Raw genomic sequence first — 19,821 nt, 5'->3', positions numbered from 1 at the left:
GCATGTACATGAAATTCAGTTCTACTGTTTGGGTTCATCAGTTCATGCTTTCAGCAATGCAGTGGCTATCATACATGTACAGGCACGGTTATTCTATCCCAACCGGGATATAGGTGATAATCCATAGTTAGTTTTTTCACCATCTTTTTGACCATTTTTAACTTCTCCTTTTGAACATTCTGTATAATTGTTACCATGTTTGAAATCAAAGTGGCCTCTGAGCCATATTGACATGCAACTCACTCAAGGAAATTAACATGACTGAAGGAGGTGTTTAATATATGGCAAGAAAAGCTGTAAGTAAGGTTGGTTCAAAGAACTTTGATGAAATTCCTAAGTCAATCAAACCATTTCACAAATCTTGTGACATGGAAGGTAAACCGTTTTGTACATTGTATATAGACTCAACCAATGGCCTTATTCAGATTTCATCAAATTGAGGTGAAAAAAACTTACTGCTTTACAATTTTCATGATATTTCTGGGAAACTTTATGTGCAGAAATTGTTGATCTCATACACATTTTAGAACAAAAATATTGGACATTGTGATGATCTGTTATTCTCTTTCGTTGTATCTAGGCAGTACAAGTCGAAGGCATGTACTTCTTTGGAAATACAACCCATCAGGGTGTATCACTGCACTACAGTGTAAACACAACGTGGAAAGTCTAACATACAGTAAGTAGACAACCTTGACTGTGATAATGGTCAGAGTAGATATTCCTCTTGTCATAATTAATATTCTAAAACTCTTTTGAAAGTTTGTGTTAGTCATTGCACCAAGTACATGACTTCAGTATGATCAGGAGTCTGTATTAACTTTTAGGATGCTTTCCAAGTCTTCATGAAAGTTATTGTGCCGGACTGTGAGTCATATCTGTGGTTACTAATCAATGTTTACCAATTACAGGTCGGAACGATAATAGACTGTTAAGTAACGGCAGATTTGTTAACAGCTTGATAAATTATCAAATCGATACTGTCCTGGTGATGGAATTTACACATAACAATAACAAGTATAAAGTCTGGCAGACAATGTTTCTATTGACATTTATTGTGTCGGCACAGATAACTGACGAAGAAAATCAATAGTGAAAACGGAATGAATTTCTTTGTTTCCATTGTCTTAATAGGCAGTGTACTATAACAAACAGTAATTAAACATTTAAGGAATCATTGTTAACTGTACACTACACTGGACTTGTTTCCCCATTACGAATTCAAACGATTAGACTTTGGTTGGATGAACTTGTATGTGTAGAATGCATGTATGCGTCATACACAACTGTGCTAAATTTCGTTTCTGTCTTGATTTTGTTAAATTGATATGGCAAAATTAATGTTAGTTAAGAAATCCTTATGTAAAAAAAAATGGATTTTTGGGGTGAAACGGCAAATGACAGACGTGCAGATTAAGGTTTACAAGAAAATTCAAACAAGTTTGCTTTGAGGAGGATATTGGAAAACATCAGCTACATTGGGCGATATTGAAAAACTATCAATCAAAGCGTTAAATCCCTCGTGTATTCATGTGTAAACATATTACAGTCCAAATACCAGGAACCAAAGGGCAAAGATTGCCCAAGATATGCGTGCTTTAAAGTTAAGCAATAAATTGCATCACAGTGTTTGCATTGTGGTAGAGGTTGTGATATTGACATACATAGTGCATAGAGTGAGTTGTGTATACATTGTATTCAAATTATGTAGCAATAAATCTGAAGTTAGTTCCTGTACATATTCTTTTGACACAAAAAATGCTACTATGTTCAAACAAAGTAACACAAAAGCTCATTGTATCTAAATTTAATTACAAAGTGTTAAATAAATTGCCACATACATCAGCTCTGCTTATATTACATACAATGTATCAATTATGCTCCAGTATGCATTCCTTACATTAATACAAAATCAAATTTTATTACAGTATATCAAGCAAGCAATGTTTCAAAGTAATATATTTATCATCAGAGAAAAAGACCTTGACAGCATGTACCATGACCCAATAATGTAGACATTCATTTCACAGTACATGTATTTCTCTCTTCCAAAATGCAGGGTTGTACAAATAAGACTAGGAGAAACATAGATTGTCAAATAAGCATGTACCGGTACTGGTGTACAACTAGACACATGACCTGTGTTGAATCAAGTTTAGATATTAAAATGTTGGAGTGGCTTTACTACTCACCAGACACACTAGATGAAGATAGGTACAGAGATAGAATAGAATAAAGTACAGTGAGTAAAGGTAGGGCTTACAGACATGTACAAACAAATGAATCAGAGTAATAGAATCAAGACAGAGTCCAGCAGTGGTAACAAGATCAGTTCAAATGCCCAGTGAAGATATACACCTTGTAGGCATATAAATTGTTATCGTAATCATGTACAGGTATCATATTTATTATAAGGTAAATTGTGCAATTTTCTAGTACAATTCTTTTCTTATCTACCACAGTGACTTGTGGGGGCTCATTTGAAAGCTCTTGGACAGAAAAAAAATTTACTGTCTTAATTTTACGAAAATCCAAAATACATTTTTTTCCCATTGAGTTAACAAAAGGATGGTGGCTTCTTTGAATTTCAAATATCAGAAAATGTTTGGTGATTTGGGATGATTTGTTTTCCTAGTTCCAAGCTTTGCACAATGACCCCTGATTTTCGTTGTTGATTTAGTAAGAGAATGGTTGAAAGTTTTACTTAGGAAATTTTGAGCAAAAAAATTAAGTTTTTAAGACAAGAGTTAACGTTTGAAGCAGACAGACAAATGTTTTAATTTTTGCTGTACATATATATGTAATGTTCATTCTGTGTTGTAAATTGTTCATCTGTCCCACAGCATGTAAAGCTCCAATTCTCATATTTAACGGTGGAAGTGACGGAGATGTCCATAAATGGGAAAGGTTGCAATCAAATCATTTTATGTACAGGTCAGTAACATCAACAGTACATGTATATCCTGAATGGAATAATCAAACTTCATTTTCTTTAAACTGTTGTATGGAGCCAACATTGTCTTAGTGTTTTGGTTTCATAAGTGTGTTGTTTGAAAGACTGGTGCTCCTACATTCAATATAGCAATCATGAAATTAGGAATTGCAGTTAAATACATTCAAGTTTTATAATTGGTCAAAAAGCTAGATATCAATCGGCTTGACTGAGAATACGAAGACATACTTTAGACTTGTGTAATACCCTTACGAGCTCCAATAAAACAGCTCCAGTAAAGCTCCAATATGTAAAGGGAATTGCAGAAATAAAGTTATGATGTGGGTTTCTGTTTTTAATATTACCAGTATTTTATCGTGGACTTGGTAATGTTCCGGTATTCAATTTATGTAAAGTAGTTATTGGATCAAAAGTAATGTCAAAATAGTAGTTTATAAATATATTTAGTCTGAAAGTCTTCTATTTGGGGCATCATGTTTATTTTTCATGTATAAACCATCCTGTAATATAAATGATCCATAACCAGAAACTTATATTTTCTTATGCATGATCAACTTTCAGCAAAGAAACATTTCCACTGGCGGAAGCCAAGGGTAAAATGATCCAAATTAAGAACATCAAGAAAGAGTCTGACGGACAACAACGACCAAAGACTGCACCAGTCAGATCACACCAAGCTCCAGTCATCAGTCATTATGCATTCAATAAACCAATCATACCGCCTGTAAGTGTAACATTCAACTCTGATTGGTTGATGTTGATTCTTAGAAGTTGACATTGTGCCAGTCTGTCACAATGTAGTATTACCTCTGTCAAATCTTGACATCTCTTGAAATCATGTTGACTGCAATTTGAGCTAACAAGCCTTCTGATCTAATAATATCTGCAGTTATATAGTATTATTTGACTTTGCAAGGTAACTATACTGTAGTTTGAACAGGGCCATTGAGCCACAACATGCATGTTGAGATGGCAGCCATCTTTTTATTAATATTTTCATATCCAGTACTATTACCTGTACTAAGACTCTTAAGCAGATATTTTTCCAATTTTAGTATAAGAAATTAGCATCATGAGTTATTTTACCTTCTCATGTCTATTTATAGACAGAGAAGGTATTAGAGTTGAAAACCAGTATGCTGGTGTCAACTTCTGCTTCCGTCTGTCAAGACTTCCGTCTGTCAAGATCCGTTGACGTCATGCTATTGTGATGAGTCATATCATAAACTGATGGCGGTGTTCATGGCTCAGGTTGAGGTGTAGGAGAACGATTTTGAGCTGTGACAAAAATCAAAAGGGACTTAGCGGCATAGCCAGTGTTAAGCCTTTCTCCAAGGTTTCTTAGTTGACTACGATCATTACAGACTACTGAGCTGACGTTAAGGGTACTCACTTTGTGTTTGCTCACTGTATGTGTGCTAGTGTTTGGTACTGAGTTGCGTGGATATCCCCTCATGGCCTCACGTGATATGGGCCTGTTGCATAATCTGCAGATGATCGTATGCCTCCGAGTCTGATCACTGAAAACGGTCATTGTGTAAGCCTGTCGGCATTTTCCTTGCATTTTTTCTCATTTAATTTTGCAAAATATCGGCGAGTACCTCAATATTTCAAGATAACTCTTTCTTCCCATCGTTTCCTGGAGTTTCAGGGTATATGAACGAAAATGAGTGAAAGTTTTAGACAGGAAAATCGGACGTCGGCCATGTCCAATGTTTACAGTACTTGTAATCAGAAGTTTATGTGGAGGAAATAACTAACAAACACTGTTCATGATGCCCGCCCTCTAGAGGCTGACCTTCCTATATGAAGTACCACATTTGATGCTTGTGGAAAGCTTGACCACTCAAAGGAGCATTTAAACTTTTAGAAAATGACAAATTGAATAAGAAGGTATTCTGAAAATGTCAAATACTGAGGAAAAATTCGCAAATATTCAAAATAAACAGGTTAACTGACTGGTCAGTTATAAAAAACAATGAAAATGTTTATGATCAAAAGTTTTTGAGATGCGCACATTTTAACAAATACAGAAATTATTAACATTATAAATATAAGGCCAAACTATTTTTTCAGGGATGGGACAGGTTGGAAATGAGGGGTGAGAAACAAAGGCACTCCTATTGCTGCATGTGGATGCAGCCACACCATTCCATTGACACCATACTTATTCACTGTGTTGTGTTCAAGTTCCATATTGTACTGACTGTCATACAAGGATAACACAAGCAAATCAAATCAAATTAGAAAAGGATCAATGCTGTTGTGTGGATTTTGCTGAAAATGGCTGATTTTAATATTTCGCCCTATATATTTGGTATCCGGCCAAGGTATATTTTGATGTCAACACTACATTGCTGACAATATATGTTACCGTTTCTGCATGAACTTTTCTTTTTTAAATTATGGTATATTAGTACTCAAACAGATTAACAGTTATCGTGATGTCAACCCATAATTTTACTTCACAAAGACTGTAATTCTGCCAATTTTTTTTATTTTTCAGTCATTTTATAAATTTGCACTGCACAAGATGATTGAACAAATGGCAATTAATGTTTGAATTTTGAAACTCAAAGAATAAAAATCCTTTCGTCACAGATTAATTATTTTTTGAAAAGAAATTTACTCTTAAACACTTTTAGCATATATTCTTTAGACGGTCATGTATTTCAAGGAAAATATGCCTATTAAAAACAGTAATTTCTTCACTTTCAATTTTTTTCAATACTATGACAATTATCAGCCATGAGGTTTTACAAATTTTACACAAGACCAGATAAGTGTTTTTCATCATTTCTCAGGACTCTTTAGAAAATCTATTAAAAACAGTTAAAAGTGACTTAAAATGATCACTTGGTGTACATTTAATTTACAGATGCCAGGTTGTGTATTTCACATGCACTCAGGTCAGTAGGGAAGTGCGTCATTACTATTTTGGACTGTTAATTCTTATTTCTGAATTATTTAACTTTTTTCCACATTGAACTATCTTTAGGCAGTTTATACTGTAGCTTAGAATTTTTTTGATTGATGTATTTAATCATCTTTTGGGTTCTTTGGGTCCATATCCCACCTCATGCGCCTACACCATCAACTATTTACCAACAACTCCATGCCAACAACCAATTACCTGACCTGGCCGCACATTAGAGAAGGTACAGCGTCATTGACGGTATTTTTTAGTGGATTGTATTACATGAGCTGTCTAATCTTATGCAATTTACAATGCAGCATCTCAATGTAAGTGTGTTTCTATCTTCTGTCATTGCAGCCCAATTTACATCGCCATGCCAACGTTGCCCATTTGAAGTCAATTTTCATTGAAAGTCTGGATCTGTTGTTAACAGCTTCTGAAGATGCAAATATTTGTAAGTAACATGTATGGCTATTTGAATTTTGATTGACTTTCAAAATCAATTATACATGTGCGTACATGTATCGGTAGATACCCCAATTTCTGAAACTTAGTGTTCTGTTTCTCTTAATAGTATTATACTTCATGCCACACAAATCTGTTTAATCCACAACAATGCACAGAATGAATGGTGGAGAGAGTCTTGGTTTGCGTATATGATTCTCTGTAAGGCAGATTGTGTGTTCTATATCTAGTCAAAAGGTTTCAGTCGTGTGCCAGTTAATTACGGTAATACACAACTACCTACTGCAGAATAGAAGGTGAAAAATCTCAGGACAAGAGATATTAATTTTTGTCATACCTGTGTGAGAGAGAGTGCGTTATGATGAAAACATAATTTTATGCACCATGTATCTTTTTGATCTGATGACAGACATGTGGGGATTTGACGATGATGCTGTCAACGCCCTTCAACACATGAAACCAGAAGGCCATGAAGACCTCATCAAAAGATATGGAATTCTCCTGCCAAGGGAATCTCTACTTCTTCCGAGGAGAACGCTCCGGAATAATTATCTCAACGCTGTACACAATGTCCAGGTATGAGGAAGACACACCATTTCCTTGCTTATGACCTACGTGATTCATCAACTTCTAATTGTTGTGTGTTTCACTGCAGTGGATTATTTATACCGAGTAATTTTGTAAAAATTATTGTATCTGGAACAATGTTGAATATCGTATTGTGCACTGACAGTAGAATTCAAAGGAGGGTATGATGTCGAATTTGAAGTTTTCTGAAATGCCAAGCACTGGTACATGTATATATTTTCTCAGTTCTCATTAAATCCACAGTTCTCATCAACGAAAGGTAGTTCATTGCAAAGAAACTTCATTTACCGACTTGCTGTGTGTCTTTTTAGGAGAATGATTCTGTAACCAATCGTGTAGCGGGTTTTATCTGTAAGAATGTACTGATGGCCCATCACAGTGTAGTGACATGCATGGCTGTGGTTCCAAAGGAGGCTGGCTTCAAAACCACATACATGGTGAGTACTGTGAATTGTGTGATATAGGCCACCTTGTGATGTGAACATTGTTATGAAAACAACAAGTCTTCAATAGGTTGCATTGTTATTCTATCTTTGTAACAATGTAACAATTTAAAGCAATCATAATTGTTATTTTGTTGGCATTTGTAACAGTGTAACAGTTATAAGTAGTTATAAATGTAATTGTTAATTTGTTGCACTTTTTAAGCAACTCTGTCAGTGTATCTTTGATGTAATTATAATTGTTATTTTGTTATACTTTCTTGAACAAATTGGTGATAATATAACACTTAATGAGTAATTTTAATTGTTATTTTTGGCACTTTTTATCAAGTTTGTAATAATGTGTGACTTACAAGTAATTTTCATTGTTATTTTGATGTACTTGTAATCTTGTTTAAAAGCCTTATGCATTCTGTTGACATTCATCAAGGTACAGTATGAGTTCACTTTGACCCTTCATCCGTGACTTTAGTCCATTTACAATTCATATTACAAGGGGTTGATCATTATAAGATCTGTGGAAGGTTGTTTGTAAAAACTGGAAAAAATCTACTCTGTATAATTTGTAAGAAAAAACTGCAGATATGCCTTTATTGAATTTTTTGAGGGGGATTTACAAATTTTCATTTTTTACCATAACAATAAAAACTTGCATGTAGACATTCTGACAACGCCCTCCAAAGATCAAAGGTCTGTGCTCTATAAACAGCTGCCCATTGCAGCACCTTTCATGTATCAATAATGCAAGCTCAGTATCTTCTGTCAGGTTGCAGTCTATATATTAAAAATATTTCAGTTTTTCTGACAAAAAAAATGGGGCTTGTATTTCACACAAAAAAGATTTGCCAGAGAGTAAAACCATTTTCTTTTCTTTTTCTTTCAAAGGTTTTAGGATCTCTTCTGACATTGTGTACTAGTAGCATTCACAGGGCATTTTTGATACATTTATGTCAGCCTTGTTTCACAGCAAATTATGTGATGACATTTTCTCATGTCATTCAGAACACTGTTTTCCTATGGCTGTTGTTCATTTTGCAAGGGTAGGAATTTTTTTGTCATGGCTGCTACAAGTTTTTATTCTTTGAACACTCTTTTTATTGTCTCACTTTCATGGCATGGTGTTGTCGCATGACTGTTATAGCATGATTTTATCACTTGGTTATGGTACAGTGATGGTTGTCTCATGGCTACATCAGTATTTTGTGAAGGGTGTTTTGAATATCTCATGGAAGTAGTTATTATGGTATAGTCATGGTATAACTCACAGCTATGTCATCTTTCTGTGAAGAATTTTTATTGAAGGGAATTATCATAGGTATATATACCTTATGATTCACAGAAGCATGTTTGCTCCCACAAAAAAGTATGCTTTTCAACAAGCCAACAAAATAAGAATGGCCATTGCATGGTTATTTATCACTGCCATTTATCCCACATGACATACTCCCATAGTTTTTCCATTCATCTGCACAATTGGTTGTTACAACTGGTTGGATTTTGTAGTCAAACAAAGTAATATGTGATATCATTGTTTTTTCATGTTTGAAATATGAAATTTCTCTCTAATTTGATAGATATCTGGAGGCTGGGACCGTAGAATTTGCATCTGGGATCTAGAGAAAGGAACGTAAGTTATACTTGACACAAAATTGTAACCCCTCAATACTTTGGTTTGGCCTGAAACACATTGTTATCAATGGCGATTGTGGACCTGTTTGCAAGGACTTAAGTGTGAACAGGTTGAATGGCCAATACCTGCAACTTTTAATTCTGTGCAATCTTCATTATTTTTTGTTTAAGAAAACGAGTACATTTTCATCAACCTCCTACAGTATGTGCAAATACACAGTGTTAATCTTGCCAAGATAGTGTGGTGTGTACAATGTGCAGTGTTATAGCAGATAGATGAATTCTAGTCTGGCAAACATTTTATTGATTGGCAATGATAGTTGACATAATGCACAGTTCAACAAGTTGAACATGAAGGATTCTGACGTCGTTCCAGGAGCAGAAAAAGGAAGTGCATTTCGAAAAAAAAATGCCAGAGAGTACATCAAAACTTTCAGCCAGTGGAGGTATGACTTCTTAAAGTTGGATAAAGACTGAACAACTGGCTTTTGTAAAAAAATGCATGGCAACGATTCTCCAGAGAATTCAAGACATATAGTTTGATACTGATGAATTCATTACATGGAAATCCCAATTAGCAAAAACATTCGGTATTTTGAATATTGTTTCCATTTTATGTATACATCTCATGTTGATATATTTTCTTTTCAGCTTGCATGACTGTTTCCGGAACACAAATCCCGGATCTCTAGATTTCCTTGAGTTAGCATGTGACGGAATCATTGTGGACATGGATTATTCAATGAAGAGGTAAGCTTGCCGGAACCTTGAAAGAGCAAAGTCTGTATGGATTAAGCACTGTGCCATGGCACAACGATGATTGATGTATTAAAAACTAAATTTCATCGCGTCTGTGTCTGACCTGTAACAGACAAACTGTGTCACAGCTCTGTCAATATTTGGTCTGTGTTGTACATGTAATTTGCTGTAACACTGACAGATAGGGTATCTAGAAAACAAGATAATTGTTAGATAATGAACTGGTATTTAGCAAGTCTTTGAGAATGGTACATGATTTGTTGATCCATTAGCTGTTTGAGACACAAAGTTCAAAGATAAACAATCAGTGAGCGACATGGCTAGACATCATAAAACATGGCGGCTGTTTAGGGATAGAATACTGTAGATATTGAATTTTTGAAATGTGATATCTATACTTCTGATATTCAAATATTGACACATATATATATATATATATATATATATATATATATATATATATATATATATAATATATTAGCATTTTCACCTATTTAAATACGAAAATAATTCAAAAAAAATTCCAGAACCAGTAAATCTGCTGCAGACGTGTTCAGTGGAGTAGTGCCCTTTCTGATATCAATGTGATGTGTACTTTGAACGGCAAAATGATTACAATGAGATAATTTAAAATTACCAATCTGCATAGTATCAGTTTTGGCAGCTAACCACAACTTTCAAAATAGTTTCAACTATTGTTATCACACTGTAACTATGGAGAAGATGAGCAAATTCAACTCCCAAGAAATTACAAGCCCCAATAGTAGAAGTCGACTAAATGAAACACGATCACAATGCAGTGAAATTATACCAGAGGTACACATTTACATGCATACCATTGTCTTTCTCACCTTTCTCCAGCCATAAATGTAATGTGTTACCAATGCAAATAGTGACAACAATGAGATTGCACCTTGCTGAGCAGTGTCAAGGGTTGATACACGTCTTTAGTTTCTGTTTCAAATAAAATTTTATTAAATGTCTCAGAAATTATCTTTGTGATTTCAGAAATGAGTTTGCCTATGCATCCAGTGACAAGATGGTGTACATCCGTAAATTCAGTGAGAATGGACGGAAGATGACGCTATGCAACACGCTGCAGGGACACGAAGGCGAGATCACCCAGGTCAGGTGGAACAGCCTCAAAGACAATTGGGTGACAGGGTCTGAGGATGGAACCATTAGAATTTGGGTAAGTCAGTGTGTTTAACTCTATGAGCGCCGACGTCAATTTTTGCTGCCTCTAAAAGATGTGACCTGGACAAATGTTTTTGATGTTTTTTCCAAAATTTTGATCAAAAAACTGTAGCCAATGAAAAGAGATGTCTATTTGGCCCAAAATTGTCAAAAAAAATTACAAAAAATTTATACAAATTGGTAAAAATTTGCACGAAAAATTTTGGTGGGAAATTTACAGCACTCAAAGTGTTACTATTTGGTGAGAGTGTGCAATAGAATATGCTGTGGCAAGTACTTGGCGTGTGACGAGGTACATGTACTTGGTGTGTGTCGTAATCTTGATCCAAATGACACCATAGTCTTGTCCTTGGAAATACAAAAAATAAAATTTGTCACAAATTAGTCACAAAATTTTCACAAAAAGACGTACAATATTGAGGAAATAGTTACAGTGTTAAAAACAAAGTTATCACGCCTGTATAACAAATGAAGAAGGCCCCAACAGCAAGTTGGCAGCAATTGACCCCGACACATCACATACAAATTAGTTTAAGTTTCCATTAGCAGAAGTAACCATGGTGCCCAAAATGCTGTACTGCATTTGAAGACATCCCTAATCAATGCTATTAACATTACCTACATCATCAGTTCCATGGAGTTTTAAAACTTTATAAGAATACTAGAGTTCGTAAAAGTTTAGGAGCTGATAGGAAGATGTTTGTGTTTATGCTGTCTTAAAATGCACTGGTAATAACACAGCACTTTGTCGGTTCTGACTGACTCGGTAAGGATTTCTTGTGAAATTGGTTTTCAACGGCCAAGTCAATAACAGCGGCTGTTTTTGATCATTTTATGATTGCTGTTAAGTTAATGCTTTTCATTGTGTTGTGTTTAAATTTAACCACAGGTAGAAAATCAATGATGGCTGTTTTTACCTCTGCCTTTTGTTCAGATACCCCCATGCACAGTCTTATAAAGTGTGGCAAGATTTTTTATAGAGCTTAACAGAGGTCATAAATTCATACAAAGTGTACACGACAGCCTTCAAAAAAGTCTTTCATTCCTAGCAATGCTTGCCTTTCTCCCCTATATGGTTGGATTTCACTGTTATTCAATAATTTCTTTAATTTTTAGCTCCCATAGCCATATGTATATATGGCAATGGAAGCTATTCTTATAGGCTAGGAAAATGTCTGTATGTCTGTATGTCTGTATGTCTGTATGTCTGTATGTCTGTATGTCTGTCCGTCAACATCAAAAACTCCAAAACCGCTGCACATTTCATCTTGATATTTGGTGTGTACATGGATGATGGGCTGTAGATGAGATTTTGTTCAAATGAAGTTGTCATTGCCAAAAATATGCAAATTAGTGCCAAAAAAGGCGTTTTTGGTAAAAAATCTCCTTCTTCATAACCGCTGGTCAGACAGCTTTGATATTCGGTATACAGGTCCCTAGGGATAACTAAACTTGGATTTCTTCAAATTGTGATGAAATATGCAAATCTGTATTTTTAAGGAATTTTTTTGTCATTTTTGGTCAAAAATTTATTTCATCAAAACCGCTTGTCTGACAGCTTTTATATTTGGTATACAGGTCCCTAGGGATAGCCCAAGTTGGATTTGTTCAAATTGTGATGAAATAAGCAAATCTGTATTTTAAGGAATTTTTTTGTCATTTTTGGTCAAAAATTTATTTCATCAAAACCGCTCGTCTGACAGCTTTGATATTTGGTATACAGGTCCCTAGGCATAGCCCAACTTGGATTTGTTCAAATTGTGATGAAATAAGCAAATCTGTATTTTTAAGGAATTTTTTTGTCATTTTTGGTCAAAAATTTATTTCATCAAAACCGCTCGTCTGACAGCTTTGATATTTGGTATACAGGTCCCTAGGGATAGCCCAACTTGGATTTGTTCAAATTGTGATGAAATAAGCAAATCTGTATTTTTAAGGAATTTTTTTGTCATTTTTGGTCAAAAATTTATTTCATCAAAACCGCTCGTCTGACAGCTTTGATATTTGGTATACAGGTTCCTACAGATAAACTAAATATGATATACAGAATATATGATGAAATCTGCAATTTTGTATTTTTGGTGCAATTTTTGCCATTTTTGGTCAAAAAATGTGTTTCTCAAAAACTACTTGTCTGATGCCTTTGATATTTGGTATACAGGTTCCTGGGGTTCTCTTAGTGTGATATAGTGAAATTTGATGAAATCATCAATTTTGTATTTTGGGTCAGTTTTTGCCATTTTTGGTCAAAATATTTGTTTCTCAAAAGTACTTATGTGATAGCTTTGATATTTGGTATACATTTTTATACATAATTATGATGAAATCATCAATTTTGAATTTTTGCAGCTAATTTTGCCATTTTAGGTCAGGCCATCCTGAATGAGCTATCAAAGATCTCAACCTTCTTCATCAATACATATGTCACAAAACGTTGCTCTCTTCATAACACAGCAGAGCTCTGTCGACCATTGGGTCGTTTGTTAGCTCCCATAGCCATATGTATATATGTTTACAAGTTTACATTTTATTGAAAATCTCAATAGCCACTGAGCAGATTAGATGAAAAATTAGCATGTAAGTACTTTTGGCTGACCTGAAATGATTGTGCACATCTTGGGTCAGTATCTTGGACTTGCTATTTTTTCATGAATTTTTTTGTAATTTTCTCCATTTTTGGTCAAAAATCTTCTTCTCTGAAACCACAAGTCTGATTGATTTGAAACTTGGTATGGAAGTACATAGGAGTGACCTTTCTCAAATCTGGGCAAATCGTGGTGAAATTTGCATATTTGCATTTTTTGGCTATTTTTTTCATTTGTGATCAAAAATTTTTTTTAACTCTGAAACCAAACGTCCGATTGAGTTGAAACTTAGTGTAGAGGTTTTTACGGGTGACGTCAGTAAGATTTGATCAAATTCTGGTGAAATTTGTATAATTTTATTTTATTGGGGGAATTGTTTCTATTTGTGATAAAACAATCTTTTAGCTTGATTTTAGCTTGTTTTGATAACTATATGGGAGCGACCAGTGACATTGTCACTATTTTTTTTTAGAGTGAAGATGGGATGAATTGTGAGCAGGTCTTGGCAGCACACGGCACGGTGACGGCACTGTGCATTGATCAAATCAATGGATGTGTCATTGCCGGTGTCGGGACAAGTCTGAAGTAAGTTAGCAAATAGACAGTCCAAATACGTTAAAATGACGCCAGGTATCAGTCTTAACAAAAAGATGTCAAACTTTTTATAGAGGGCTCCTGATTGCACAGAGATTGAAAATACCATGTTGATTTGAATCATAAATCTGATCATGAAATAACGTGTATACTATTTAGACTTCTTGTATTAGCCTTGAAGTTTTGTAGACTAACATGTAAGGTTGAGATAGAGATTACATTAAGTAAATTTGAATATCTCTTGTAGACTTTCTGTTCAGGTATTTGCAAATAGATGGTACCCACCTACACACCATCAGTGTTTGTTGATAAAAACCTTGCAAGTCAGTTGTAAACTTTGCTCCAACATTAACTCCTACTTACAGACCCGCCAGAAAGTATTTACGCACCTCAAAATAAACATTTGGCAAAAAATATAACTCAAAAAATCGCACCAATGTGATTTTTTCCAAAAATAATTGATCTGCAGAAGGTTTAACCCATTTTAATCAATGCAGACCTGTTGTTGGACGTTAAATACAAACGTACGGCGAGTGTTTTCAAGATAGCGAAATTTCCTATGGAAATTTCAATGGCGACGTACTCATTTGCATATCATTTGCATATAATTAACTTTGGCGCCAAAGTCCATGCGGTTAAATTTCTTCCATTCATATTCAAATATCGACCAATCAGGGTTTTTTAAATATAATTCTGATTAAATTTTTGGGTGGGAAAATCTGCCAGACTTGCTTATGAATATTCTGATAGAGGTCGTCGGAGGTTACTGTATAATTTCTGTTTGTAAACATTGCGTGACTGAAACATGCCAAAAGTTCGAGAACTTCCGGAATACATGAAAGGACAAATAGAGGCACTTCATACTCAGGGTGTCAAAAACCGGGAAATCGCAAGGCAGCTGAGCATATCTGAAGGCAGTGTAAGGTACAACATCAAAAAACTGTCGCAACATGGTACCATGGCCAACGTACAACGGTCTGGACGCCCGAGGCTCACGACTGAACGGGAAGACAGAATGTTGGTGAGGTCGAGTCTGGCTGACAGGTTCGAGACAGCGCGCGAACTCCGTGCAAAATTTCATGAAGACACCGGGAAACTCTTGAGTTTGAGTACAGTGAAATCACGGCTTTACAGAGGAGCTAGCCTTCGTGGATGTGTTGCAAAGAAAAAGCCGAAATTGCAACCCCGGCACATCGCAGCACGATTACAATTCGCCAGACGTCATGTGAACTGGACACCGGCTCAGTGGTCCCGTGTTATATGGACCGACGAGTCGAAATTTACGGTATTCCGAAGTCGCGGGAGAGTTTACGTACGACGGCGACCTGGCGAGGAGTACGAAATACACTGCATCAATCCCACTGTCAAGTTTGGTGGTGGTAGCGTAATGGTTTGGGGATGTTTCTCAGCTGCTGGCGTTGGCTCGGTTGTTCGTGTCGAGAACACCATGAATCGCTGGAAGTATTTAGACATACTCCAAAACGAAATGCTACCATCGGCACTCAGACTTGTTGGGCCTGATTTTATATTTCAACAAGATAATGCTCCTGTACATACTGCCTTGGATGTGAAATCGTTTCTACAAAACCCCCAGGATTACGGCTATCCATTTCACGATTTTACAACGTTGGATTGGCCGGCACAGTCTCCAGATTTGAGTCCGATCGAAAACCTATGGGAGTTGATCGATTTGGAAGTGCATTCTCGTCCGATACACAGCGTTGACGACCTGTATAACCGTATTGTCACTTCGTGGGAACACTTTCAGCAAGGTATTTGCCGGAAACTTGTCAATACTATGCCGAGCCGACTACGAGAGGTCATCCAGCGAAGGGGTGGACATACCCATTATTGACAGTTGGTACTAACGTTCGATTGACCTCATTGATATTCATGTTCTTTAGCGTTGTTGTTCCCATAGAGAATCGAACGATTTTCAGACTGTCAGATACAGCTCTTTTAATGCCGTGATTTTCTTGCCTTGCGTTGTTCTAAGATCAAAGATTTTACGATTTTTGTCTTTCATTTGTCACCTATTTACGAAATATAGTTTAATTTTTCCTGAAAACCTTGTACAGTGTGTGCTATTTATTACTTTCGAAACTTTTTTACTGCTGAAACTAGGTGCGTAAATACTTTCTGGCGGGTCTGTACTTTATGCAATAGTTTGATAGGTTTAGCTCAACTTGCCAGAGGGCGCCATCTTGTGGCAAAATGAGGCAAACTCCCTTGTTCAATGGAAGAGAGATTCATGTGAGATAAAATACTTTACAGCTTCCATTGCAATGGATCAGATCAAATTGGTATACATTCACAGCTCAATATTAACTCCTCCATGGCCCTGATTGAGACAGAAATTGTTTACCCAGGTTTCTCATATGACAGTTCTCTTTACACTGACCCAATACAAAGCTGATTTAAACTTAAAGGGACAGGGTGTTTGTAAGCTTTGTCGTAACTGCATAACTTTCAAAGAAGAACAAAGGGCTAAATTAAAACAAAGGGCTAAATTGACGTAAACAGTCAAATGTCAACAATCACCAATGGCATGCAAGAACCAGGGATTGAGGATTGCCCCTTTAAGCTCAGTTTATGGAGAATCTTTTACCTGCACAGGCAACTTCGGTTGAAAGTGAGAAATGGCTCATGACTTCTGTCTTGATGAAGTTTTTTTCCAGCACAGCAAGATTTTTCATCTCACTTATGAAGAACACCACATGACAATAAAAACAATAAATTTGCCAACCCTGTTGTCTCAACATATAATTGTAAATTGACGCAGACTGAATTTCGTAACACCACCAATCCATTGTGTGACGGTGACCAAGTTTTATTGAATACTTGTGGTAAAAATGATCAGCCATCCCAAAATGCATTGTGAACTCATTCATACCAGCTCAACCTGGTGAACTGAATATCTTTGTTTTGATATTTCAGGGTGTATGACCCAGAAACGTACAAGCTGGTGCAAACCAACATTGGACACACAGACGCAATAAGATGTATCATACACATTCCAGACAGAAGTCAGGTAAGTTACAGCTTTATGCAATGAACAACGTCAGATAAAATAAAGCTTTCAGTAGTAAAACCAAATAATACTAAGTATTTCATTAATATACGAGAAAATCAGAATAAATCCTTTAAGTAGCTGCTTCTGTGCTACAATTATTTAGAATATTTATTTTCATGAATGCCACATAATTTATCACAAAACCATTAAATGACATTTTCTCGCAGTGTTTCATCTATTGCAATTTGTCTGTTGAATAAGGCATTTCTCAGTGGTTGTGCCTATCCTGTGACATATTTACAAGGAGAAGATGTTTGTTGTCCAAATTGTCAAGCAAATTTACATGTATAATGATGAAAGTTGTGCGTGCTTCTTTTGTTGAGGAGCAATACATACTGCCTCTTGGTTCTATTGCCAGCTATCTGCAAAAATTTTGTCTCAGACACCAAACATAATATAAGTTGTCCTGCTTTAATTTTGTCTATGAATATGGACCAAAGAAATGTGATCTGCCGTCATCACAAGTATTTTTAACTTTTTTTTATTATTTTGTCTTGAATCAGTACCTAACAGGGTCCTGGGACAAAACAATCAGAATCTGGAATGCTTTCAAACCTGGAAGAAGTAAAAAATCCAAGAAAGCCAGCGAGAAAAAGAAGAAAAAGAGTACAGTCAACCCAATGGCAAATGATCCTAACTACCTTGTAGAAGATGAAATGGACTAGGGAGGCCGGTAGTGAAAATGCGGAAGAGTAGGAAGCCTTGTGCAGAGAATCTACAATATGTTAAGGAGTCTCTTCTATGGAGGGATGAGTAAGCTATGGAGTATACTTTGGTTATAACAATTGTCAGAAACAAGAGACTGCTGACGACTATACACAACGTAGAGATCTACATTACTTTCATCCAGCTACCTTGTTCTACAAAATGTACATCCTATAGACCAATAGAGTTGCCAAAAGGATTACCCCTTTCACCATAATGGTTTGTCCCAAATCTATTTTTATCAGTGGTGATTGAGGACCTGTTTACAGGGAATTGGGGGCAGAACAGGTTTATAGACACTACACTGTCAGCTGCTAGGCACTATTCCTCCCAAGCAGTGAACAAACAGTCTGTTTGGCAACTTAACATTGCTGTCCTCAGTCTAACATTAGATTCATAGGTTTGGAGCGAGGTTCCCCACATCCCCTAATAAAATAAATTTCTCCTAAAAGATTAAAACTTCTTCAGTGAAATAATCAAGTGAGTCAGCATGTTTAAATTTTCAAGGTATGTCTGGTTTTTGTTGGTTGTGTATGAATGTTTTTTGTGGCAAGCAAAAAGATGCCATGTATATCAAAACATGCATCCCAAAATTATATGAATAAAGTAATACATAAAGAAATAACTATGTCAAATTCAATAGAGGAAATAGAATTTTAAGTGAATTCCACAAAATGACCATGAAAGATTTAAGTATATAAAAGTATTGTAATTGAGTTTGCTGAAATCATGAGACCAGTGTAGAAGATAAAGAGGCATCAGAGATTGTTGCATCAGGACAGCGCCCTCTAGTGGCAAGTTATCACAAAAACTATACAACCGACTTTTGCAAGGCAAAGAAAACAAACTAATCATTTTTTGGTCTTAATCTCATGAAGGGGAGGTACACTCTTTCGATATTTTCCGTAATTCTTTTGATTTTGTTTCCGAAGAGCCAGACTTGATCAAATTCTACATAGATATGTACAACCAGAGCTTGCTTTGTCCTGATATCATAACCTTTTGCCAGATGTCAGCGTATGTTGGTCCGCAACCCCAATTTGAAAGAATGTATTTAAATATCAAAGTTTTGTAGTTGAAAGGTTATTAATAAAATATGTATTGCAGTTTCGTGATAAAATTTATGAAACCTTAATAGTTGTCTTCAAGGCAGCAACTTCCTGAATATAATCATGGACGTATAAAAGTGAGATTTCACTTTGAACTTGCCATTATGAATATGGAGAAGTAAGCTAGTGAAATGATTTAATGATAAACAGTTTTCTTCACAGAGTCAGCATTTAAACTGAATGAATTTCAGCAACAGTACTATGAATTGCTGCTGTGTGATAAATTCAACTGAGAATATGATTGGTTTATCAAATGAATGTTTTTGAATGGCAGTTGTCCAGCTCTCACTCTGTGAACAACTGTACAACATAAGTGCTGTAATCTTTGTGCAGCTTTTCATTTAGAAATCATATCTGTAGATTTGCAATATTATCTTCACTTAGTATGTGACATAATGTATGATGATTTCTGACATAACATGACGTAGATAATTATATCCGAGTTTACATTTCTGCCAATCACCGTAACAGGAAGCTGTCATTCTTAAAATAACTCACACTGAAAGTTTCTGTGTGTTTCAACCACCTAAAATTTATTTCAAAATTTTAAATGGCAGCACTGTCTTCCAACAAAATATGTTCTGATTTGATGCCGTCCAGAAGTAGAAGGAAACCTGTCAACTTGCCTTTTACAAAACAAATTTGCATATTGTGGTGTCAGCTTTTACAAAACAAATTTGCATATTGTGATGTCAACTTGCCTTTTACAAAACAAATTTGCATATTGTGGTGTCAGCACCTTGAATAGTTTTTTGTGTGAAATGATTGTTAATTATTTTTAAAAAAGTCAGGTTTCATTAAAAT

The 19,821-nt window shown here is 35.6% G+C and overlaps 1 protein-coding gene across 1 annotated transcript in view; it reads left to right on the top strand.

Annotated features, from left to right (window-relative positions):
* Window positions 1–19,585, top strand: part of LOC139129595 (uncharacterized) — a 29,728-nt gene extending 10,143 nt beyond the window's left edge. Inside the window, exons 10-21 of the mRNA XM_070695254.1 lie at window positions 581–679; window positions 2,844–2,934; window positions 3,515–3,677; window positions 6,228–6,324; window positions 6,745–6,911; window positions 7,235–7,360; window positions 8,941–8,993; window positions 9,647–9,745; window positions 10,763–10,946; window positions 14,009–14,121; window positions 17,068–17,161; window positions 17,707–19,585. Of these exons, the coding sequence (XP_070551355.1) occupies window positions 581–679; window positions 2,844–2,934; window positions 3,515–3,677; window positions 6,228–6,324; window positions 6,745–6,911; window positions 7,235–7,360; window positions 8,941–8,993; window positions 9,647–9,745; window positions 10,763–10,946; window positions 14,009–14,121; window positions 17,068–17,161; window positions 17,707–17,868 (1,448 nt within the window). The 3' untranslated portion in view covers window positions 17,869–19,585. The remainder of the gene's footprint in view (window positions 1–580; window positions 680–2,843; window positions 2,935–3,514; window positions 3,678–6,227; window positions 6,325–6,744; window positions 6,912–7,234; window positions 7,361–8,940; window positions 8,994–9,646; window positions 9,746–10,762; window positions 10,947–14,008; window positions 14,122–17,067; window positions 17,162–17,706) is intronic.
* The last annotated feature ends 236 nt before the right edge of the window (window positions 19,586–19,821 follow it).

Source organism: Ptychodera flava, chromosome 3 (genome assembly GCF_041260155.1).
Source record: "Ptychodera flava strain L36383 chromosome 3, AS_Pfla_20210202, whole genome shotgun sequence".
Lineage (NCBI taxonomy): Eukaryota > Metazoa > Hemichordata > Enteropneusta > Ptychoderidae > Ptychodera > Ptychodera flava.
Note: the sequence above shows the minus strand (reverse complement) of the source record. Positions and strands in the feature narration are given on the sequence as shown.